The sequence below is a fragment of the Pholcus phalangioides genome, unplaced genomic scaffold (assembly GCF_987345545.1).
Source record: "Pholcus phalangioides strain wild (caught in Gottingen) unplaced genomic scaffold, Ppha-v1.0 ptg000003l_1, whole genome shotgun sequence".
Lineage (NCBI taxonomy): Eukaryota > Metazoa > Arthropoda > Arachnida > Araneae > Pholcidae > Pholcus > Pholcus phalangioides.
Window position 1 is genome coordinate 40,070,694 of NW_028301596.1, and position 25,277 is coordinate 40,095,970.

At 37.1% G+C, this 25,277-nt stretch overlaps 1 protein-coding gene and 1 non-coding gene across 3 annotated transcripts; both read right to left on the reverse strand.

Annotated features, from left to right (window-relative positions):
• Positions 1 to 346: 346 nt before the first annotated feature.
• Positions 347 to 21,702, reverse strand: LOC149088544 (cytochrome P450 4C1-like). 2 transcript variants are annotated; one of them, XM_089248066.1, is made up of 11 exons: positions 21,235 to 21,702; positions 16,241 to 16,359; positions 13,781 to 13,866; positions 13,364 to 13,560; positions 11,695 to 11,764; positions 10,919 to 11,045; positions 10,440 to 10,622; positions 8,777 to 8,950; positions 6,584 to 6,650; positions 1,126 to 1,305; positions 347 to 1,010 (listed from the first exon to the last, which is right to left on the reverse strand). In XM_089248066.1, exons 1-11 carry the CDS (start codon positions 21,488 to 21,490, stop codon positions 847 to 849), a joined length of 1,623 nt encoding a protein of 540 aa, XP_089104192.1. In that variant the 5' UTR covers positions 21,491 to 21,702; the 3' UTR covers positions 347 to 846. The 2 variants fall into 2 exon arrangements, with proteins under 2 accessions (XP_089104192.1, XP_089104193.1); XM_089248067.1 differs by having other exon boundaries at positions 739 to 1,010; positions 21,239 to 21,362.
• TRNAY-GUA (transfer RNA tyrosine (anticodon GUA)) lies at positions 7,650 to 7,736 on the reverse strand. Its single transcript is given in 2 exon segments — positions 7,650 to 7,685; positions 7,700 to 7,736. It is a non-coding gene; the product is annotated as a tRNA-Tyr (tRNA).
• Positions 21,703 to 25,277: the final 3,575 nt, after the last annotated feature.

The window sequence follows — 25,277 nt, forward strand, 5'->3', positions numbered from 1 at the left end:
AGAATTTCAGCTGCGGCACGGAGCCTTTCTTCAGATGCTCAGAATCGATTGTAAGAAGTTGGTCATGGTGTATCAGTCGGTGAAGTTGGTCATGGTGTATCAGTCAGTGAAGTTAGCTATGGTGAAGTTGGCCATGGTGTATCAGTCAGTGAAGTCAGCCATGGTGTATCTATCAATCAGTGAAGTCAGCCATGGTGTATCTATCAATCAGTGAAGTTATCCATGGTGTATCTATCAATCAGTGAAGTTGTCCATGGTGGACACAGTCACAGGAAGTAAAATTATGGCCTCAATAAATTTTTTTCTTTATAAATTTTTGCCATCAAATTCAATTATTATCAGATGAAATTTCGAATAAAAAATTTTAATGCATGTTTCACGATCAGAGCACACGAAACACGTATATCAGATTACATTATCGGCAAAATATAAGTAATTTACTGACTGGCAAGGATTTACAAATTGATCAAGCCGAAAATCACTCCCGCGCACTTCCTCAAATGAGAATCGGATCAGTCGTTCAGCAATCCACTGTTAAGGTGCACATTTGGAATCGCGTGAGAGAGATGTTTAGGCATGACTTAACAGGTTGCTATCATACCGATTCATCTTCGAAGTGTTCGCACACGCTATTACGTCACTTTGCTGATGTCGCCTGAACGAAGTATGTGGTTTCGTGACTAAGTCTATCAACGACGACAAATTGTTCGACAATATATCCAGACAATTCGTTGTAACTATGTGAAACAATGTGATTGTCTAAAAATGATTATGAAGTCTGAATACTGCTGGAATGACTGATGTGCCTCACTTTTAACCGAAAAATTATTCACTATACGTACGCCTCTATATATTTCTTGGGATAACTTTCAATCTGATTCCGTTTTTAGATCTGAGCACCATTTCTGCGGTCAGCTGTAGTTTGTCCCTTTGGTCGATCGAGAGCACCGTGAAATTCCTCAGGAAATTGGCGATCACCGTCTTCTCTTCCAGCATCGCGAATTTTTGACCTGGATAGACAAAAATGCGGAAGTATTAATTTGCTTGCGGAACTACATAAATTCCATGAGAGTACTGAAGTTATTTCCGAGTGTAATTATCTAATTTATCATCTTATACCAATACCTATGCAACTTCTTGGACCAGCCGAGAAAGGGCAATATGCGAATGGGTGCCTTTGGAGGGAATTATTGGCGGAAAAACGATCGGGATCGAACTTTTCAGGGTCAGGGTAGACATTTTCATCTCTATGCAACATGTGGATCAACAGCATACATGTCGTTCCTTTCGGAATGGTGACGCCATCTAAGAAGAAAAAATAAGCAAAATATTCACATGAGAAGAGCCTGATTGAATCATGGAACATCTGATTTGATTTGATGTAATCGGTCATTGAGCAAAAGTTATAGCGGATAGTGATTCAGTTATAGTCAGCCAGCTTATTTGTGTAGTGGGGGTATAACTGACACTTGAATCTTATTGACACAATTTTCGCAAGGCGTGCAATGGGCCTTCGGATTTTATTACCAGCTCCACCGTCCCAACAGTGGTGGTCGGCTGAAGTTTTTTTTTTCTGTGGTTCCCAACTTCGAACTCACAACCTTCGATGCGAGAGCCTCCTACGTTAACCACTACACCAATTGCGGAAATGGTTCCCAAATTCAAGGCGCGAATGCGAGCCGATCTCCCCTTTGGAAAGTCTCATCACAGTAGCAACACAGAGAGCAACAGACCTACAAACAGTACAAATGTAATTCAATAACAACACATCAATCACTTCACTTCTGAAATATAGATGGCAGCACTGAAAAAATCAAACGCAACACTAAATACGCAGTCAGACTGTTAGGTACACTCGCAGTTACACTTCCGGCACAACTCAATCGGTAGTAAATTTCCCGTGGCAATAGACCGGAGTAGTGCTCGGTTTGAAAGAAATAAAGAAAAAGAAAGCATTACACAGAAACAAATTTCACGTTAAGTTCATAAGACGTACACGCGCAGTCCAATATATACCAATTCGATAGAAGTTCGGCAGAGGAATATGAATGAGGTACGTGTGGTGTGGTTTAGCGGGGGAACGCAACTGAAAATCGGATGTGATTGACAAACTTTTTTGGGGAACGTCATTGACAATCGGATTTAAAATTGACAGACTTTGCTGGAAGTGCAGCTGACTCTCAGATTTGACGACTACTACTACTACTTTAACCGTACATGCACCTCGTACACATTCCTTTGCGGAATTTCTAACGAATTGGCACATGCCGGAGAATGTGTGTTCTGAGTGTATGTGTGGCCCTAACGTATTTATGTTGCCGAGTTGCGCTTGTTTGGTGTTCATGCGGCCATCTGTCTTCCATTTACTGAAGTAAAGATTTAAATGCTTGAATTTTCATGCTATGTCAGTATCGTGTCGTAGGGCTGCCTGCTCTCGGCGGAGAGACTTTTTCAAATGGGGAGACCGGCTCGCATTAGCACCTCGAAGCTGGAAAACCACAGAAAACCAACTTCAGCCCAGGGCCGTCTTAAGAGCATCATGGGTCCGCGGGTCAAATGATTTTCCTGAGGCCCTACTAGGCAAATTCTCGAAAATCTGAATAAGATCTCATTTTTGTGAGGCCCTTTTTCCTCTTGAGGCCCCCGCACCGTGTCCGGGTGGGCCCATGCCTTAAGACGGCACTGCTTCAGCCGACCACTACCGTGCCGTCAACGGGTTCGAACCTGGATCCTCTGGACGAGAGTCCAGCGCGATGCCCGCACTGCGGCCTCCGATTTAACTGCCAGATTTCGTAAGAAGTGCAGCGGCCCTTCCCCCTCCTCCCCAGATGAGATCATTAGACGTGGCCGGAAACGCACCTGACCATCGGATCTTATTGACAGACGTTACGGAGAGTGCAACTGTCTTTCGGATTTAATTGACAGAATTTCGGGGGCGGGGGTTAGTGAGAATGCGAAAGGCTTTCGAATTAGGTTGACAGACATTGCAACAGAAAGCGCAACTGACTTTCATCTAAAAAAAAAACAAACAAACTCCACTCATATTTCACAATCATTCAAAAGAAGCAATCGGCACCAAACTTCGACCGGATCGAAGTTGTCTGGTTTGCATTCATAAAATGAATGCAAACATTTAAAAATAGTCATTATTCAGACGTGAGAGAAGGCTTAAGAAAAGTCCTGATCCAAGAACTTTGCTGAGAGAGTGCCACCCCCCACTCTTTCCTTCAGGATTTCTTCCTGTTATTGAAGAAAGCCTAGCCTAATATTTACTAAATACGGTTGAATTGGATATAATTTGCTCGCAAGGTGTCAGGGCGAATTGGAACGTTTTCAATACTTTTTTTTTCAGGTCACAGATCAAGGAATAAGATAGTTTAAATCTGTTTGTAGAGAAGATCGTTCGCTCGAGGAAACGATGGCCATGGATCCGCACCTGAGCAAACATTTTGAGAACGTGACTGAAACCTCTGGATGGTAGTTTCTCACTTCCCCGCCTATACACAGTAAAGGCGAGACTTTCTCTAATTTATTTTGTTATTTCAAGTGTTTCTTTTGCTTGAAAGAAGCAATATCTCATAATAATGTACTATCATTGACGTACGCAAAGCTCCCCCCCCCCCAAGCCGAGATTATAGTGTTATTTTGCAGGAAAAAACTTAACCCCCCCCTCCTCCCTTGAGAAGAAAAACAAAATTTGAACCCCCCCCCCCTCCTTCAGAAAATTTTACGTACGCCTATGCGTACTACTGAGTGGGCGGGAGTCAAATAGAAAATTTAATATCCATCTCTTGCATAATGTTTTCTATTGTTCAGATACAACAAAACTTACCACTCGATGCGTTAGCGTAGGCTTTCACGGAATCTAATTCGAAAAGAGGCTTACAGGGCTGTTAGGCCGTGGTTTTCTGAACACGCCCCGTCATAATGGCGGGCGAAACGTTAAAACGACATAGAAGACAGGCTAACAACCCGATAAGTCCTCGCTTTGAATTCCAATCGATATTTTGAGCTAGATTCCCCCCCCACCCCCACACTTTTGCAATTTCCTTTGACTACTACTTCTTATACCGCTCACATAGGGCGGCATTCACCGACATGGTTTAAACTGTAGTCACAGTTTTTGGATAAAAGATCGACACGGATTGGTTAAATTCATGTTTTTAACCAATCAAGGTTGATCTCTTATCGAAAAAATTATGACTACAGTTTAAACCATGTCGGTGAATACGGCCCATAGTGCGGCGACCAACAGGTACAGGATTGTATAATAGCGACGAAAACAATTACATTGTTTTGTTTTGCACCGCACATATTCGAGAAGTGAGGCAAGGAGAGACAGAGGTCACTCAACGAAGTGCGCGATTTGAACAAACCCTTTTGTTTTCACCCTGACCTGCTGATTGGCCCGTTTCTCCTTTTTCCCTTCTCTCTTCGGCGTGGGAATCATCATCATCATCATCACACCCTTAAATTTCAGAACCCTTCCTGCTATTTTCTCCATCCTCTTTTACTATGCGCGTACGTCTATTTCTCAACCCTATGAATTTTTTTCTTCCTAGTTGCAATTTTTGTTTCGCGTACCTCTTCGTTCCACTGTCTTCTCGGCCTTAACCGTACACCTAATTGCGTCAGATTTATGAGTGTTTCGTGTTTTAGTGGCGTGCCATCTGTCGTCCATTATTTTGAATGAAAGAGGAAGATGTTTGAATTTTCATGTTAAATGTAAATATCATGGGTAAGTATACGGGAGTAGGAAGGTAGAGAATGGGAAAGGTGAGATTTTTGTGGGATCTTGGGTTTTAAGAGAGCCGCCCAATTTGAGTGATACTCAAATTTTCCACCACGGGCAAATTGCCCAACACCATAAGTTTACTAAAAATTCATTACAAAAAATAGAAAAGAGAATCCCCCATAGAACCTTCAGCCTTCATATTGGAGATCTAGTGTAGCAGTTCTTTACCAGAGTCCATGGACTCTTTGGGGGGGGGGGGCCTTGAAGATATTTCAGGGGGTTCCTGAAATATCTTAACTTGGAACTTATTTCTTAGTATTGTTTTTCTTGGGAGGGGAGAAAGTAAACTTCGTGAAATCGACATAAAAATACTTCATGGAACACAAAACGCCAAGAACCCTTGATGTAGGGCTATACTGATCCATTATAGCAATCGTTTGATTGATGCAACGAAATATCATCCCGAGATCGACAGTTTAGCACCGATTCTAACGTCTTTTCAATACAGCACAACTCTGGTCTATTGTAATGAGAAATTTAATACCGAAATGAGATGAGCGGGAAGTGTGCGTGCATACAGAACAGTCTGAGTGCGTATCTAGCGTTGTGTGTGGATTTTAGTGCTGCCATCTATATTTAAAATTGTTAATGAAGTGGGAAACGGCTCGCATTTCCGTCTTGAAGTTGAGAGCCACAGAAAAACAACTTCAGCCGATCACCGCTGCAGTTCGAACCCGGGTTCGAACGACAGCTATAGGAGCTCACTACCTCACAGTAGCGATTCCAACGTCTGGACCAGGAAATTTCAGGGTGTTCGTGTGTTTGGACCAAGGGATTCCCAAACAAACTTTTCTTGCATTCACTGCACCCTTAAGAATGAAATAAGAATATTACTAAATATCCCATTGTACTCACGACTGATTTTGAGTCTGTCTTTTCAGTGAACCTCTTCCCTTAAAGTGCAGGTACAAACTGATCGGAAGCTATAGCTTTTGCAGCGGAAAAAAGTTCCTTTAAACGTCTTAATAAACATTTGCCTGCCAACTTTTGCCTTAAAAACCTGCAAGCATGTGAATGACCAAAGAATGACGTGGAGAGTGTGGAAGCACGTGAATAACCAAGAGAGCAATCTAGAGCGTGTGGCAAGCTTGCGAATGACCAAAACAATGAACTAGAGCATGTGTAAACGTGTAAATGATCAAAAGAGTGGCCCATAAAGCAAGGAATCGTGTCAGTCAGTAACCAAAAGAATAACCTAGAGCGTGTGAGTGACATCATCATCATCGTGCCCCCCCCCCAGCAATAATGAACGTGCTCCCAGTCCATCTTCGCCAATGAAACAGTGTGCACGCATGTGAGTGGCCAAAAGATCGACTTAAAGACACAGGTGTACTTGCAGGAGTGTTGGTAGGAGGGGGGGGGGGAAACAAGCGGTTTATAGCACAGGGTAACGAATTCCAGGAAAAATGTAGCCGAGAAAATTAGACTAGAAAGGGAAAAGGGCGGCAAAAATACCATTAGAGCCTACAAGCGGCATAACCATGAATGCGCCTCTGCACGGGTCTGTAGTGAAAACAAATGCTCCGTGGACTCCCCCCCCCCCCCTATAGCGTCAGAGGAGTTATTTCAACAACACTACCATAAAATGCAAATTTATTGTTTTTTGTTTGTTTGTTTTTTCTTTTGTAATTTGTCTATCATCAAAATAGAATAAATACATTCATTGTAATGGTAGCGAATGAAAACGATAATGCGTACCCCTTATAAAGTACTCATGGGGGGTACGCGAACTACAGGTTGGGAAACACTGCTTTGAAGCTATATTTTTATTTAGTGAAACATACGTACCCACAGTCGTATCTTCTTGAAGTTCCCTCCCTATATATGGCGCTGGGCTGTACAGTCTTTGAGCTTCCTGAAATTGATGCATAAATTTACAAACACAGCTCACAAATCATGGGAAAATTCCGTAAAATATGGGCCGCATGGCTACTGTAACTCTTTTTAAAGACACAATTTCTGGATCAAATGCAACGTATAAACAAAAACTCTCGTTCGCAGAGTCCGAAAACTAAATATAAAATAATTAACCGGACCTACTTTTGAGTAGGATATTCATGTAATGACATTGATTTCAACTTTTTATTTATTTCTTACCAAGTATGGAAATTAATGTCTCCGTAATGTCTTTTAATATTCAACTGCATCAATCCATTTAGTTTAGGATGTTTTAAAATTAATTATGGGCCCATAAAAACATTAAAGGACTTCCGCAGAGGGCTTTAATTAAGCATTTTTTGAAGCAAAAACAGGCAGATCTATAACTTGAATTTCAAGAAAATTTTCGAAATATCTAGTGCCCACTCAATAAGACAAAAAAGATTCTACGTTTCATACGGTTTGTATGTGCCTCATAGAAAGATGACTATTTCACGTGATCCTTATTTTAAACATTTTGTGCTACTCTGAGCCTACAATTTAGTAACTACACAATGAAAATTGTAGGCACCAATATCAATTTTTTAGTCTTTAACTGCGCTGAATCGTCAACGATTGATTGTCTCGAGCTGAATTGTCGCGACGCTGAACTGTCTGCACTGAATTGTCGGCGTTGGACTGCCTGCGCTGAATAGTAGGTGCTGAACTGTCTCGCGTTGAACTGTCGTGACACAGAATATGGCCTATTGGAAAATTTTACCCGGCCCAAAAATATGAAAAAAATACATACTATTCTATCAAACTAAGGGACCGTAATGCAACAAGAAAGTTTGTGCCCTCATGTCATAAATACATCGATATTAAATTTGATTATTTCAACAAAATATGTACTGAAAATATAAAAAATGTTAAATCTAATTTTTTTAAGTATTTTTTTTTAATAAAAATTCATTTGAAAGAAAAAAAAAAAAAATTGTCCGTCGAGCCGGAGTCGAACCAGCGACCTATGGATCTCTGACGTTCCTTCTACAGTCCACCGCTCTGCCAACTGAGCTATCGACGGGACGTATGTCGAGTGTCTTATTTACTATGAGCATCTATTTAAAACTAACGACGACGACGTCAGAGTCGATAAGCGGATGATGGGGAGACACGCCTCACGGGATCGAGATAAACGCGAATGTTCTTATCTTTATCTTATTATCCGTTTATACAGGGTGAGTAGGGAAGTCATCAGTTTGTGCTAGCTATTTGAAAGCAAGGCACAGCTTTGTTTTAAAATAACTTGCGAAGGGACAGAGCTACTACCTTGCAACTTAGATATCGTTACCTGATTACTCTCAAACAGTGCCGTCGGAGCCGGGGTTGCAGTTGGTGCTCCAGCACCTTCAGTATTCTGTAGCATGGTTCCGAGAAAGCATTCCCAGAGACAAAAACTCCTTACATGAAACTAAGGATGAACACGCACCCACAAGTCTGAAACATTTCCAATGCCCCTTACAGATGCAATATTCAGGGTGTCCCGATTTGCCCTTTGTCTGAGCAACCGCTCGTCGTAGAGGTACATATAGAGGCTATATGTAAGTTGCATAGCTGTTCGTTCGCAAGTTTTTTGTGAGGCTGGAAGTACTTTCCTCGGGGCTGAAACTGGGGGGGGGGGGAGGGGCAACCGCGGCACTGCCCCAAGACACGCGCAGAATGGGTGGGGGGGGGGAGGGGACGCTAAAAAAAATTTACACACACACTTATTTTGCATAATAACAACTCTTTCAAGAATGGGCTCAAGGAAAAGTCTGTCCCAGGGCCCCGAAAATCGACATTACGGCCCTGCCTTTCCTACCGTCAACCCTCTGTTCATAAACGGTTCGGTTTGCGAACAATTCGGTTTACGAACAATGAATAATGATTCCGTTTACGAACTAGTGTTGGTTTGCGAACACAAAAAAAGGACTGAATGTCGAGGGAAGGATAATTCAAAAGTGGTCACATGACTATTTTTTTTTTTTTTTTTTGTTAGTCTCAATGAATGTTGTTTTAATTTAGGTTCTACAGTTTTGGAAAAATGCCCCAGTCGTCCATTTAAAAAACAGGCCCAGAGCTTACTTTGATAACGCTTTCCAAGTACTTGAGTTCTCGAAGGTCTTCTTCAGTCAATGATTTCTCGTGGTCACCAGCGAAGACTCCATCTATTTCATCGTGGACTGCAGCCTGCACATCAGGGTGAAGACCGAGGAGATACAAGGTCCAGCTAATGCCTACGGCTGTGGTATCGTGACCCTTTGGAAAATATATACTACTGTAATTATTGTGTCTGGTAATAGAAAACAACATTTTTGCAACCTAAAAAGAATTGCACCTGCCACCTGGCAATCGGGATTTATTTCCATTGATTGGTGCGCGATATAGTGGTGTTTGCTGGTGCTTCCTTTCTTGACAGTTCCCCTATTCCAATCATATCAGGCCAGGCAGTTTATTGAGTAAGGTCAGAATTATTTTTCGTCCGCAACATCGTACCACAACTAGCGTTCCGCGGAACCTTTTATGGCAGTGTTTCCCAACCTTTCCGATGTCACGGATCTCCTGTAGTGAAGGCAAACGCACCCTTGTTCAATGCTCGGCGGACTCTAGTAGCGTCTAGAGGTAAATTTTAACATCCCCCCCCCCCCACATAAAATTCAAAATATATTGTATTTTATAATTTGCACAGTATAAAAAACTGAATAAATTATGATATATTTCACAGGGAAAAAAATGTCTCATTCATGCAGTGGTAATAAATGAAAATGATTCCGCTGACTCCTTACAAAGTATTCACGGACTTCCGGGGGGGGTACGCGGACCACAAGTTGGGAAACACTGCCTAAGGGTTTAATAACTATCCATCTAGATATCTAAAACACGGTCTCATGTTACGTTTAAGAAGCGCTCCTAGAGCGGCATCAAGTAGTGTCCTAACCTTATAGAGGAGGTATATACGATCGAATCCCGTTATAACGAACTCCAAAAGACCGGAGAAATCACTTCGTTATAACGAAATTTCGTATAAAGGAATTCCAGACACTTGCATTTTTCCTACGTAAACTTAACTGGAGGATTAGCATAAGTGTTCGTTAAAACGAGATTTTCACGATAATGGTATTCGTTAAAACGGGATTCGACTGTATGTAGTCATTTATTTCTTCTCTGAAGTCCTAGCCTTCACCTATCTTTTAAATCTGCAATGGGTGGACATTGTATGAGAGCTAATTTATTTTTCGAGAATTTTCTGATCACATTTGTTGAAGTATCCCATGGAATGCTCCAAAAATTCGACAAAACAACGGCTCAAATGTCACTAAAATTCGAAAATTCCGAATTAAATTTCGTAAAATGATTCCCGTCATAACCTCAAACACACTGTTGCCTGTTTCAATTCAAATAAATACACTTCATATGCATTATAAATATGCACAAATATTATGCGCATCTAATTTGCGAATTTTTACTGCTCAATGAATATTCACTGATATTGATCAGTCTAATCCTGTTCTACGAGATAGAGTGCAGGTTCCCGACTGGTGTTCTGCGGAAAACCAAAGGGTTCTGCTTGAGCTTTACTGAGGGTTGCGTTGTATCGAATGGTGTAAACAAAGTGCACGATAAATCTATTTACAGTATTCTAAGAAAATTTTCGTGTTTTTTTTTCTGGGTTATGAGCACAGAAGGTCCCAAGCGAAGTAAAATGTTGGAAATCTCTCAATGTGCATGGTTAGAAAATAAGACTTACGGCAAACATGAAAGAATCGACTTCTTCCTGAACGTCTGTTTCCGAGAAGTGTTTAGGATCAGCAAGGTGCAGATCCAGTAGAAGATCCAAGAAAGCTTTCTTCTTCTTTATTTCACCTGAAGCGTCTTCCTCCTTTTGTTCCAACCTTTTCGACATCAATTCCCGTTTCCTATCGCGTATGACCTACACAAAGGAAGAGGAATCAGATGAACTTGTTCATGGTATGGTTGCTATATACAGGGTGTCCCTTAAAGACCGTATGAACTTCTTTGGAACAAGGAAGCTCGCTCGACCAGAGTTGATGAAAATGGCACCAGTGTTCCGCCATAGTTTACGAGGTCTTTTCAGGACACCGTTTGTAAATGTGCTCAAATTAGCAAAATTATAAGAAGTGAGGAATAGTTTGTCAAAGTTCGCTGTTTTTAGCCTTTACGCTTCATGTTTTTATGTTTCCGAAGAATAATGGTGATTTTGCTTACTTTTCTCGTGAAGTTATCCATTGCAGCAGCATTTTTCTTGAAAGATATTCCTTCATTTGTGGAGAAATATAACCAGCTTGGCCACATCCATGGCCTCATCACACGGGCCACGAAAGCTTGACATACTCTACCGATAGTGAAATACTCTAGATTAAATATGCTGGTTTCACATACATGGAAATTAGATTCATGATAATTCATAGGATATACAGGGTGTTGCCTTAAAGTGGCGACAGACTCAGGGGGTGATATTAGGCATCAAGAGGAACAAAAACTGTCATAGAACATGGTATCGCAAACCACGTTTAGTGGGGGAAAATCGCAAAAATACTTATCAAGGGCTGTGGTGTCGAGTGGGAGAAAAAGGTCAATAATAAGTAGAAAAAAATTTATTCGTTACCATGATTACAACACAGTCTTTGGTGTGCAAAGTAAAGTACAAAAATGTACAAAAACCATTTACTTGACAGCATAATTACAATACAGCTTGTGCAGCACAGTTCAATGGCAAATGAAATTATTACAGGAGTTGTTGACACCACAAGCTGTACTGTAATCATGCTGTCAAATAAATTGTTTTTCCTCCCTTCTTATTATTGGATTTTTTGACCCACTCGACGTCATACCCTTCTTAAGAATTTTTGCAATTTTCACCGACTAAACGCGGTTTGCGATACCATGTCCTATGGCAATTTTTGTTCCTCTTGATGTCTAATATCACCGAGTTTGTCGCCACTTCAATGCAACACCCTGCATAAAGCATTGAAGATACTTACTTATGCATAGTTTTGACGTACATCACATCTTCATTCGTCTGAGCACGGATACTGATACCCATCGCTGTTTCTGTAAATGGCAAAATGTTCATAGAGAAATAAATAATTATTTTATATCCTTTTCTCCTAATATTCTCGTTAATAATAACGAATATGGATTTACTTTTTAGACGTTCGAAGACCGCCATGTTGTATGGGATCCAAGGACAGTGGATTCTTGGAGGTGGGTGGACCTCTTTCTGTAGTGGACCTCTACAGACCGGAATATTTGAATCTTTTTTTTCCCCTAATTTTGCATTTTTTAAACTGTATTGCTTTGCAATTTATTATTCGGTTTCAGTGATTGACCAATTTTTTTTTATTAGAGTTAAAAAGAGTCCCGGGCTCTCAAACTAGTCAAAACTACCATGACGAAGGATATAGTTTGGCTAGATTTTTGTGGCGCCAACAATGACTTTAAATAGTCTATAGCAGGGGGGTTCTTATAACATTTTCAGCCGCGATCCAAAACCAAGAACAAGGTCAGCTTTGCGACCCATGCACATTTGTTTTTTGTTTTCGAATTTAGTGGAACCAGTGACGCAAAAAGTGAATTTATAACAGGGCTGTAAGTGGATTTATACGACTCATTTAGGAAGCCGCTGCGAATCAGGTTTTGGTCATGACGCATAGCTCAAGAATCCCTGGCTATTATTGGATTTGAACGATCCATCTCGGGAGCTAAGTTTAGGTCGTGACCCATAGCTCGAGAATCCTTGGCTATTAGTGGATTTGAACGACCCATCTCAAAAGCCCTGCGACCCAAGTTTGTGCCGTGACCACTACTACTTCTACTAAACCAGACATGCACCTTGTCCATACTCCTCTACGGAACTTCTATCGAATTGATAGACGTTGGAATGTGTGTGTGTATGCGTGTAATGAACCTTCTGTGAAGTTTCATTATAAAGTTTCACAGTCTAAACTATGCATGAAGTGCATAATGTGTCGCGACGATAGGTTAAGAACCCCTGATCTGTAGTGCGAGACACGATATCTCCGGATAAGCTAAATGTTTTCATTATAAATGTTTTCATTATAAATGTTTTCATTATAAATGTTTTCATTATAAATGTTTTCATTATAAATGTTTTATGTATAATAAATGAAATTGAATTAAACATTTATTACATTATGTACAAACATTTTATCAAAAGATTTTACAAATATTCAATGGCTGGAGGCCCATATTCCCACCCAGGATTAATTTTGCTCAAATTTCAGCCTAGGATGATGGAATCAATCAGTGATGTTGCTTATGTTTCAAAATGTTGGTAAATGTGAAGAAAATACGTTCTTATTCTGACCTTCAATTTTATGCATTTGTGCGCATATTAATACAGGTCAAAATTTGCAAATGCATATGTATGTATACATTTGCGTATAATCCGGACTCTAGTTATGAAAAAGGTTATTTGGCCTCACCCGGTGAGTTGTCAACAAAGAGAGGAACAAATATTAATGATTTAGTAGATGTTTGTGTACTGAATTGCCAAAGGTGGGTAAAAGATACTTTCAACCAGCTTTGGGAGCGTTGATCGCGGTTGCATGCATTAGTGGCCGGAGATTAATTGAAATTCTACAATCGATAGCCTGACATATTTTATTACGGATAGAATCGAAACCTTACCGCATATGATGTCCAATGTGCACATCGTTACAAACGGTACAATGTCGATAAGTCCATCTTTTCCTTTGGCTTTGGCTCTGACCATCTTGACCATAATATTCGACTGCTCATTAAAAACTGGAATAAAATCTTCTAAAATCCTGAAATGAAACGTCGACGTTATGATCTTTCTTCTTCGTTTCCATTTGCTGCCTTCGCTGTAGAAAATAATGAAATGAGAGATGAAATTCAAATACAGTGTGCTATCAAAATGAGAAAATTAAATAATCGTGAGGAAAACACCTTCATTACTCGAAAAACCGGCCTCGCCTTTGAACCAAAGAGAATAATACTAATAATAAAAATGCGGCCCTTTTATAAAGCTGGCCCTTCAAAGAAATTTTACTGAAGGTAATTAATAAAACTGAGTTTAGTTACCTTGTCACGAGTCCTTCTTTTAACCAAAGTGAGAGAAAACTGTAATCGAACGATTTTCGGAGATTAGCTGGATTTTTCAGTATGGCCTATGCGGGGAAAAAATAGGTAAATATATATATTCCGAAAATTAACAAATTCATCAAAATGAAAAATTCATAAAAATTTTTCATTAATAGGGATCTATTAACTGATGGGGGATAACCACTGAAATGTTATTTCAAGAATATATTTCGATTTATATACAACCATTTGCTATTTATTTTTTAAATTCTTAATTGCGCAAATTATTACACTTAGTCTCTTATCACAGAAAAATTAGTCGAACTTGGTTATAGCGACACCTCAACTACAACGTTTAGATTTTCACAGTTTGCAGATGTGTTTGTGTATATTCTGGGTACGGAATGTCCATGAAAATTACATTTTCATCTCTTATGGCAAATTCGTAGCCGTGTGGCTAATCCAATTTTTTTCTCCGCCCATAGCCCGTAGGGCTCCAGTTAGGGAGTCCGGAACAATTCACATTTTTTATCAATTTTTTTTTTGGCTTTCTCACTGAAAATCACAAAACAGGGTCTCGTGAAAAATCTGGCCTAGGACCCACAGGCATACGTGGAGGAGGGGGGGGGGGTCATCGGAGGCTCATGCTTCCCCCCCCTCCCCGAAGCCAACCACAAATTAGAAAAAAATAATTATTATTTCGATTAAGAAATTTTAAATATCTAAAAAAAACCTATGTGCTATTTTAACATATTTCTGCTAATTTAAATGCATTTTGAAGGGTATCAACTCTCTCCCAAAATTTATATTGAAGAAAAATTTTGTGTGCAGTATATAATGTATATATATATACTTATTGCTCTTGCATATTAAAATGCGCTTCATTTCCACTTTTAAATAAGAATCACTCATTCCGTCACTCATTACAAGGAATGTGTCGACAAATGCGAAGATAGCACGCCAAGTAATGGATAACATGATCTTTTTTTTCAACTCGTTACTGGGGGATGGGGGTTGCGAGCTTCAAAAAAAAAGAGGGGACCGGACACAACAGGCGCTCAGTCTAGTTAATCTTATGTCTATGTTTCAGGTGGTTCTTTTATGAGGGAAAATATCAACAAAACTATTCCGGGGTGCCGTAGATGACCATGAACTGCGTAAGGGAGTTCTGGGTGACAAAAGTTTGCAAACAACTGTCGTGGGGTATATAATCGGATATATCTTTGGAATATCTAACAGACGGTATCATTGTCTTTTATTTTCATTGCGAACCTCTCGAGGTATAGCGTAAAACGATTTCGTTACGGAAGCGGGCCGTGGTTCTGGGGGCCCAGACCACCAGAGGAATTGAAACCAGATTGGTGTCATTGGATTTGTTTCAAAAATGCCTATCAGTCAACATCATTAGCTTGCGTTGCCAACCCATCGAAAACATAGGCGCTGAATTCCAGTTGCTCAGGCACTTTGAGCCCCAATAATTTTTAAAATCGGCTGAGCCCTTCCCCCCCTATAATTTCTGAATAAACAATGCAATGCACCTTCTCTCTTCTGCGTATGCGTAGTATACAAGTCCCGTATTCCCCTCCAATATAAACACTGATATATTCTGAATACTTCTTGAGATATATGCGCTTTTAAATAATTTCTTTACGCAACTTTTTACCAGATCATTTCAAACACATATTCACTTCAAAATAACAAAACTTTCAAATGGTGTAAACTTTCAAAAGTACTTGAAATTACCGTCGTACATACTACTTATATATATATAAATATAACGACGCGATAATATTACTCTATTAATTAAATAATATTCATCATACATACATTTTTACTATTTTTGCTCTTGGGGTGATTATTTAGATTATTACTGTGTTGGAATTGCTGTCTGCTATCCCCGGAAAAATATCTGAAGATAATTATATAATTTTAATTATGTCACCCCGGCGTCAATATTGTATTAGAATTTGTTTTTTGATGTTTTTCTATATATATATTGTCATACGTAGACAATAGATAATATCATGTAGGAAGTGTATTTTCATGTATGAATATGGTTTTTTTTTTCTCCCATTATGCCATTCAGATATGTTCTTTACTGATAGTAATGATATTTACATCATTATTAATATTCCTTGTATGTTGACAATGGTGTATAATGAGTAGATACGGTACATAGATATATAATATGTGTTTTTTTTCCTAGGAAGAGTATACAAGTAATATACACATCACTGTCATTATTTTCATTTATCTTTCATGGTATAAATGTTTATACAGGATTTTCACGCCTTCATTGGAGTCAATTTCAGGGTAGCATACATGCTGGGAATCGTATTCTTGGGAGGGGGGTGGGGTTAAGTTTATTCACATCAGCATGTCTTAATAGATGACGCTATAGCGAGAGAATCTGAGAAATACGTGGCTTAATCGTTTATACTATTTCTAATGTCCACTTACTTCGAACGTATTCGCACTGTAACAGATGACGACTGGTCGGTAGCCTATGCTCATGTAAAACATGCCTAATCCGGACATTTGATGCACTTTCGCCATTCCTCTCAGCAGTTGGAAAAATACTGGAAGAAATATATTCATACACAAATAGTGATATTTATATATTTCCAAACAAAAAAATTTTAGTTTATTAATTTACAATATAACGTAACGACGATATAACGTAAGATTTGAATAAGACTCACAACACTTATATTTTAATAGCAGTGTTGTTGCATTTAAGAATTATTAGGTGAAAACTTATTTCGATTATACAAATTATTTTCTTTACTGCAACGTATAAATGAAAGTAGCTTATCTGACCATAAGGAATGCTTCAAACATCAATCATATATTTTCGGTACAATCTCTCTGGAACGATTCATTTTGACACCAGACTGAATCAAAGTCTTATTATTCTCATAAAAAAAGACCACAGCGGTAACTGCCAGTCAAATGCTCAAACTGTATGACGGAAGTGGAAATTTTCTTGTCGAACTTGTTATAAAGAGAAAAGATTTATGGCAGGGACTTTAAGCGGTCCACGAAAGTCCCAAAACTCCTACGGGACGTGTGTCACTCATTCTTTCTATGCGAGATAATCATAATAAATGTTATTTCGAAAGGACTAGGAAAAAAAATGGTTAAGTTTTTCCCTCTACTTTAACATCTGTTTTCTATTCATTAGGTTGTCCTTAATTTTTTAACTAGGCCGTAAAAAAATGGTCTTGTGGGTAATTATTCACACTCACTAGGAGGGCGAATATAATCAGAACACGTGCGTTAAGTCCGTAAAAAACCACGTAAAAATGCAATTTCTGGACTGTCACTTTTTATGAGTGATGTCCTAGGAAATGACAGGACCGACCATTCTTGTCCAACACTGACGTTTATTGTTATTCACATGTAGAAACATAATTACTGCAAATGCTCTTGGATTGTCTTGAGAACGGACAGAAGGCGCTTTGTCACGCCATGGTACATATATTCGAACGAAGGCTAATTAGACCCAGTCTTATAGTCCAAAGCCAATTTAGAATAGTTATATATATGCAATATAGCAGCGTTTCTCAAACTATGGTCCGCGACGATGGCGTAGGTGGTCCGCAGGCAGACTTAATAATTCAATTTTAATTGGATGAAAAATTATTTAATTGTTGTAATTGATATTGCAGTAATATCCATATGGATTCGCAAATAAAAATTGTACATTCATGTTTAGGTTCATTATACCTCATCTAGAAAAATGCGAGAAATTGCTATCCTAAATACGGGATATGTCTAATTTGCAGCCCAAAAATGCTACTTACAACAAATTTTCTAATTACTGCAAAAATGGATGAAGTGCGGAGAAGTAAAAGGTAGCTGCAAAACAAAAATTTGACGGGAAAAAACGTTCAAATGACCCAATTACTGTAAAATACGGGACGTCGCCATTTGGCTATAAAAACGTTGCCATAAGTCAGCGAAATCCCCGATTATAGTTAAAATTGCTGAAAAATTGAGGGAAAAATAGTTTAACTTAACAATGTTAGATGAATGTTTGCATTTATATACCCAAAGTTATCATGTTATAAATACGTTGTTTATTAACGGTTTCAGTAAACATTATAAACTTAAATAAACATCATTGAAAAAACGAGACAAATGAATAAAAAGAAATTCAGAATCACTAAAAATGCAGAAATATCCCGTAATACGGGACGCAAGTGGTCCGTCGAATTGTTTCGGACATTTTACTGGTAATTGGGTTCAGAAAGGTTGAGAAACACTACAATATGGAAATTCAAATGCAAGCTGATCTTCACTTTGAAGTCTCGCCACAGGCCGACAACGATACAATTATTCATTCATAGTTAGAAAAAATTGATGGCAGCACTACACACAACAATCATTACACAGAACCAAATTTCATAACGTGTGTGTACACGCACATTACAACATATACAAATTAGTTACAAGTTCCGCAGAGGAATATAGACGGGGTGCATGTGTAGTTTAGTAGTAGTAGTAGCAGCAGCAGTATGGGATTCGAACCCACAGAAGTCGCGGTTATTGTTTACGAGGTTACAGAGGTGAATACCGTGAAACCTCGCTACAATGATACTCAATATACCGATAAATCCCTCTACAACGATATTTTTCCAAGTCTTGATTTTAAATGTAGGCCTATATACTCTTTTTGTTGAATTGCTGCCTCTAGATGAAATGATAATCCCTCTACAACGATTTTTCTTGGTCCGTAGAGTATCGTTATATCGAGGTTTCACTTTATACGGTTTTGCTCCCTGAATGCAATACCAAAATAACTTCCCTCCACCCTTCCGTTCTTGTCTAATTTTCTTATAACCATCCCCCTCTCCATATTTGTCGCCCATTAGAACTTGACGTAACGTGTTCTAGTTCCGCATATCTCACATAAATACGTCTTATTTCGGATCAATATAAAATTTAGAATTATTTAAAAATATTTTCTTTAGAATTAATGAAAAAAAATTATTTTGGATGTAATGAAAAAATTCAGAATTTTTTTTTAAATTACATTTTTTTTCCGGAATTAATGACAGAATTACTTCAAAAAATAGTTTTCTATAATTATAATGGAAGAAAGTGTTGTTGCAGATTAAATTGAAATTATGAATAATTAAAGAAAATGCCAAAATTAATGAAATAAAACTGGTTAAATGAAAATTCAAAATTAAATAAAAAAGTTTTTGTGGAATTCATGAAAGAAAATAATTCCACATTGAATAAAAATTAAGAATTATTAATTTTTTTGCTTCACAGTTTATGAAAGAAATTATTCAAAGTAAATGACAATTCAGAATTAATTAAAATCTTTTTCCCAGAATTAATAAAAAAAATTTCGAATTAAATGAAAACTCAGAATTAATTAAAAATGTTTTTAGAATTGATGAAAGAGAATTATTCTAGATTAAATGAAAAATCAGAACTATTTGAATTTCTCGGAAAATTCAAAATTACATAAAAATATTTTTTTCCCCCAAAATTAATGAAAAAAAAAGCTATTTCAGATTGAATTTGGATTCAGAAATTACTTAAATTTTTTTTCTAGAATTAAATAAAATTAATTCATATAGAATGACAATTCCGAGTTATTGAAAGTTATTCCGAGTTATTTGTATTATATAATAATTACAGAACCATTTACTTTTTTTTTCTTATAATAAATGAAAATTGTATTTGGTTGAATAAAAACGCAGTTAATGAAAGAAAATTATTTTTTAGGTGATTCTGAACTATTCAAAAATATTTTTTTCCGGAATTAATGGAAGAAGATTATGTGAGAATTAATGAAAAAAAATTATTCCAGATTAAATAGAGAGATTCTGAACTATTCAAAAACATTTTTTTTTCAGAATAATGAAAAGAAAATTAATCCAGAATGAATGAAAGTAGATAAATTTTTCCAGAATTAATGGTGAGATTATGAGCTTTTCAAAAATATTTTTCCCCCAGAATTAATGGAAAAAAATTATTCTAGAATTAATGCAACAAAATTATTCCAGAATTAATGCAACAAAATTATTCCAGAATTAATGTAACAAAATTATTCCAGAGTTAATGTAACAAAATTATTCCAAAATTAATGTAACAAAATTATTCCAGAATTAATGAACGATAATTATTCTAGATTAAATAGAGATTCTGAACTATTCAAAAATTTTTTTCTCAGAATTAATGAAAGAAAATTATTCCAGATTAAATAGCGATTCTGAGCTATTAAAAATATTTTTTTTCAGAATAATGGAAATAAAATTATTACAGAATTAATGGAAGAAAATAATTCCAGAATTAATGAAAGAAAATTATTCTAGATTAAATAGCGATTCTGAAAAATTATTAGAATGTTTCTCCGATATTGGTAAAAATTCGAAACTACAAAATATATTTTTCAGAATTCATGAAAATTCGGAAATATTTTGGCAGAAATCTTCAGGAATCACAGAAGTAATAGAAGAAACGATTTTTAAAAATTTATAGGAGGAACAATCAAAGAAAAAAAAAAAACACAATTTTTCCGAGTTAATAATAATCATGTAGAAGAGAAAATTACAATTCAGATTAAATGGAATAAGTAATTTATAAATTAATAAAAGAAATAATTTCAGAAATAATGAAATAAATAATTCGAGAAGTAATGAAATAAATAATTCGAGAAGTAATGAAATAAATAATTTCAGAAGTAATGAAATAAATAATTTCAGAAGTAATGAAATAAATAATTTCAGAAGTAATGAAATAAATAATTTCAGAAACAATGATAGTAAAAATAAATAATTGAGAAATAATTTCAAAATTAATGAAATGAATAATAAATGAATGAATTAAGTAAATGAATAAAATGAATGAATTAAGTAAATGAATAAAATGAATGAATTAAGTAAATGAATTAAGTAAATGAATAAAATGAATGAATTAAGTAAATGAATAAAATGAATGAATTAAGTAAATGAATAAAATGAATGAATTAAGTAAATGAATAAAATGAATGAATTAAGTAAATGAATAAAATGAATGAATTAAATAAATGAATAAAATGAATAATTTCAAAATTAATAAAATGAATAATTTCAAAATTAATAAAATGAATAATTTCAAAATTAATAAAATGAATAATTTCAAAATTAATAAAATGAATAATTTCAAAATTAATAAAATGAATAATTTCAAAATTAATAAAATGAATAATTTCAAAATTAATAAAATGAATAATTTCAAAATTAATAAAAGAAGTAACTTCGAAACTACTGAAATTAACAATTTCAGAAATAATGGAAATTAAAATTTTTTCTCAGACCAGGGGCGTTACTTCTCTTGGCAATAAATACTGACCACCTTTACGGGACTGTTAATGTTATAACAAGTAAAATATATAAAGCTTCTTTTTTATTTCAATATATAAATTGCTGTAAGTCGGTGAAGACCATACTCACGCACATTCCGGTCCACTTGCCGACATCTAACAAAACTCCTGATGATCACAAAAGCGATGGCCAAATGACTACAGCAAGTCGACGTCGGAATGAGACTCATCCGTTTGATCTTCGTTCTCCACCATACATAGTGCATTACCGCAGCGACCGATACAATCAAGGACAAGACCAACGACCATGTAACTGACCAAGAAAAGACGTCCAATTTCAATTTCTCTTGGAAAGTTGATTGGGACGATGATGATCCTATTCCCATGTCGTATTTAATGATCTCTCTCTCTCTCTCTCTCTCCTCTATGAACCTCTCACACTATCTCTCATAAGAACAAAAAAAAACAAAAACTCACTAGAAGAAATCGAAAGTTGTCCTTTCTCAAGAATAAACATATTTAAGCGTTTTCTTTTCTCATCTCTCAAGTCGGACCCAGATCCTTGAGTTCCCATAGTCCAATCGTAATTCAGTGGGGTAGTGGGGTCACCAAATGTGTGTGTTTATGACGTCACGGTTTCGGTTCTTTCCGGTTTACCGAACGAGAGTGAAGAAATCATATTGTGGTTTCCAGTTGAAGAAGCTCGGAAAATCCTTGATGGTGGGTGCTCTTCAACATGTGTTTCTTTGAGGATGAGTGTTCGAGGGTTTTTTTTCACTGTATTTTTGTTTTTTCCTTACACGGATCACCAGCGGACGAGAACGCCACCCTGTTCGGATCAATTCCGTGTTCCCTTTCGGAACCAACGATCCGCTAAATCGATTTCATGATCGAGATTTATAGAGATGAAAATGATGTAATAAAATGAAATAGAGCAAGTGCGTGACCTAATGCGGTTACATGCGTTAAGCATTGTAATCTCTTCGAGTGTCTTTTAATTAATACCCTGTTAAATACTCGTTAACAACGCGCGTCTGTCGTTAAGGAGAAAGTAATTGGTGTCTGTATTGCAGTCTTAAGATGGTTTTTAGTGGTAATAAAAGGGTGTAAATGAAACTAAACACACTGATAATAGTTAAGAATCGTAGTGGTGCGTGGTATCATTCTGTGTATTAAAAATATGCTTCCGAAAAGGATCATAAGTGACCGTATGAGCTACATTTCCAGCTTTTTTTTGTCGTCTCGTATATTAGGCCGGGCTTACACTATAAAATTTTGATAAAAGATCTTTTATAAAACTGGAAAAATTCAACCAATAAGCGCATCGGTTACATTCGAGCAAATACAACCGGTGATCTTATTGGTTGAATTTTTCGAGTTTTATCAAAGAGCTTTTACAAAACTTTTATAATGTAATCCCGGCCTTAGATTAAAAACTATCCATTTCATGAATGAGTTTTAACTGAATACATGCAATCTCGTTGATTTTCAGTGGATTCAGCTTTTTTTTGCGTTTTTCGAAAAAACCGTCATGAAAAATTGTTGTAAACGGGAAAAACGCTCCAAACGGGAAATCTTGATGAGAATTAGTTCACGTTGGGAAACATCCTTAGTGGAAGAACGTTATGAGCGAGATCGATTGTAAATAATTTGCATAACTTTATTACAAATACAAATACAAATACAACGCCACAACAGGCAAATTGCCCAACGAGGTGGCTGACTTAAGAACATCATGGATCTCCGAGCCATTTTTTGGAGGCCCTACCTACCACTGCTACACCACATATGCACCCCCCCCCCCCGCGAAACCCCCCCAACGAACCCCCAACGAATCGGTACATGCGGGAAATGCGCGTGTACGTGTAGTGCAACCTGACGTAAAGTTTGTTTCTGTGTAATGCTTGTTATGTGTAGTGCTGTCATCTGCCCCCAGTTTTCCTAACTATGCGTGAAGTGTTATGGTTGAATGATTTACAAGAAACATAAATATATATGTTTTTGTATTTGCTGAGAAATATTTTAAGTCACACGGGTGCACTACCTTTCCAGTCAGCTTACCAGATATGCGGTAATTTCGCCTTCCGTCGATATCTCTCTGAGATGAGAAGCGAGGTGTGTTGGTCCGTCAATAGCAAATCTGCCGCTTGCGGGCCAGAAACTTGTATGTGTAGGATGATCCGTACATTATGGGGCATTCCTGTAATTTCGATAGTCCTAACTTTTTCATAAAATGCCTTATTTTCTCTCTTATTTTTAACGAGGCTTACTAGAATTTGTGGCATGAAGAAAAAATATTATTTCCTGCATATAAATTGGCTGTACTGGTGGCTTCACTTGATTTTGACATTTTTTTGGCTATAATTGGCAACTTTACTTGCAATTGATAATTTTTTGTCGATAGTTGGTGATAGCCCGTATGGATTGTGACTTCCCGTATTTTTTTTATATAGGAAATATGGTCAACGTAGGCATTCATTGTGTTGAGCGTATTTATAATTTTCTACCGGATCACCTTTCGCGGGCCGGATGGAACCCCTTAGTGGACTGAATTTGACCCGCGGGCTAGAGGTTGTGCACACCTGGTCTAAGTAAATTTGCTTCGTGATTGTATTTATTGAATTTAAATGAAGTTTGGCTCTTTACTTTCCCAAAAATAATCGATTTTGACGCGATAAATGACGCTGATGGTGCTGTACTGTTCTCAGCATTTGCTAGTTTCTGTTACCATATTGGCTTCCCGCATTTATTATCCCCCTTTCGTAGAGTGTGGACGTACTTTTAACAATTGATTTCTTACGTGTTTTGTTACGAATCTCCGAAGTCGGCGATATGGCTAATCATAGGCCTGCTGATACAGAAATTAAGCAATTTTTGCTTGCATTGTCAGATCAGACGAAGTTTCAGAAATCGGCAATCACGTCTCTGAAAATGAACTATCATCCGATGATGACACAGATGACGAATCTGACCAGTCAACAAGTCAGACGGCGACTCTACTTAGCAAAGATTGTAAAACTGTATGAAAATCAGAACCGCAAGCCTCATGTGTGTTAGGCGTGAGGCAGAAAATGTTCCAAGTACGGCATCAAATTTTGGGTATTTTGTGACAATGCTACCAATTATGTCTGGAATATACAGCCGTACCTTGGAAAGCAGCCTGGTTCTAACGAAACCAAGTTCTCAGGGTGGTCAATGATGGAAAAAGAGGCACGTGCGTAGTGCTCCAGAGTACGCTTCACCCTACGATAGAAATATAACAGATACAGAAACAAAGAAACCTCACATTATTCTGGATTATAACAGCACCAAAAGAGGAGTAGACACTTCAGATAAACTTGCCTCTCACTATTCCTGTCGCAGGAAGACAAACAGATGTGGCCCATCGTAGTTTTCTCCAACGTCCTAGACATTTCCGCGTATAATGCATACGTACTGTTCATCAAGGTCAGTCCAGAATGGAAAATGAACTCATTTCATAAAAGGAGAATCTTCATTGTGAAACTGGGCATGACTTTGGTTACCCAACGTATTGAAGGAAACATTTAACAAGAGCAAGAGCTGCCCGACAATCGGCGGTGAGTATTCGAAACTCGGGACAACCCGAACCCCGACCTGAAGCATTTTTAAGTGTAGCAATTACTAGCAAGAGGGGGAAGATGCCGCTTGTGACCACAGACTGACCAAAAACAGTTCTGTAAAGTGCTTCAAATGTGGACAGTTCATTTGTAAGATACATTTCATCCAAGTGAGCAACACTTGTATATGAATGGAACAACTTAATGACTAAAGAATGAACAAATTTTCTATTACTTCCTTTCATTGACTGTGATAACGCCCAAATGTAAGAAATATATTGTCACTTTTTGACAATATATTAAATTTTGTCAACAATATTTTGATAACATTGTAATTTTTCTTTTGATAATATTGTTCTATCCATTGAATGCAAATGTAAATATATGTAATAAATATTAGGGGGAAAATACATCCTACATTGTATTGTATTTGAAAGTTTGCAGTGTGATGTTCACAGCGGTGAAAGAATTATTGCATTTTTATTTCACAAATACAGAGAAAACTTACCTGTAAGACAACGTTAAATGATATAATAATAATAATAATAATAATAATAATAATAATAATTTATTTGCTTATGGGGCCAGACCCATG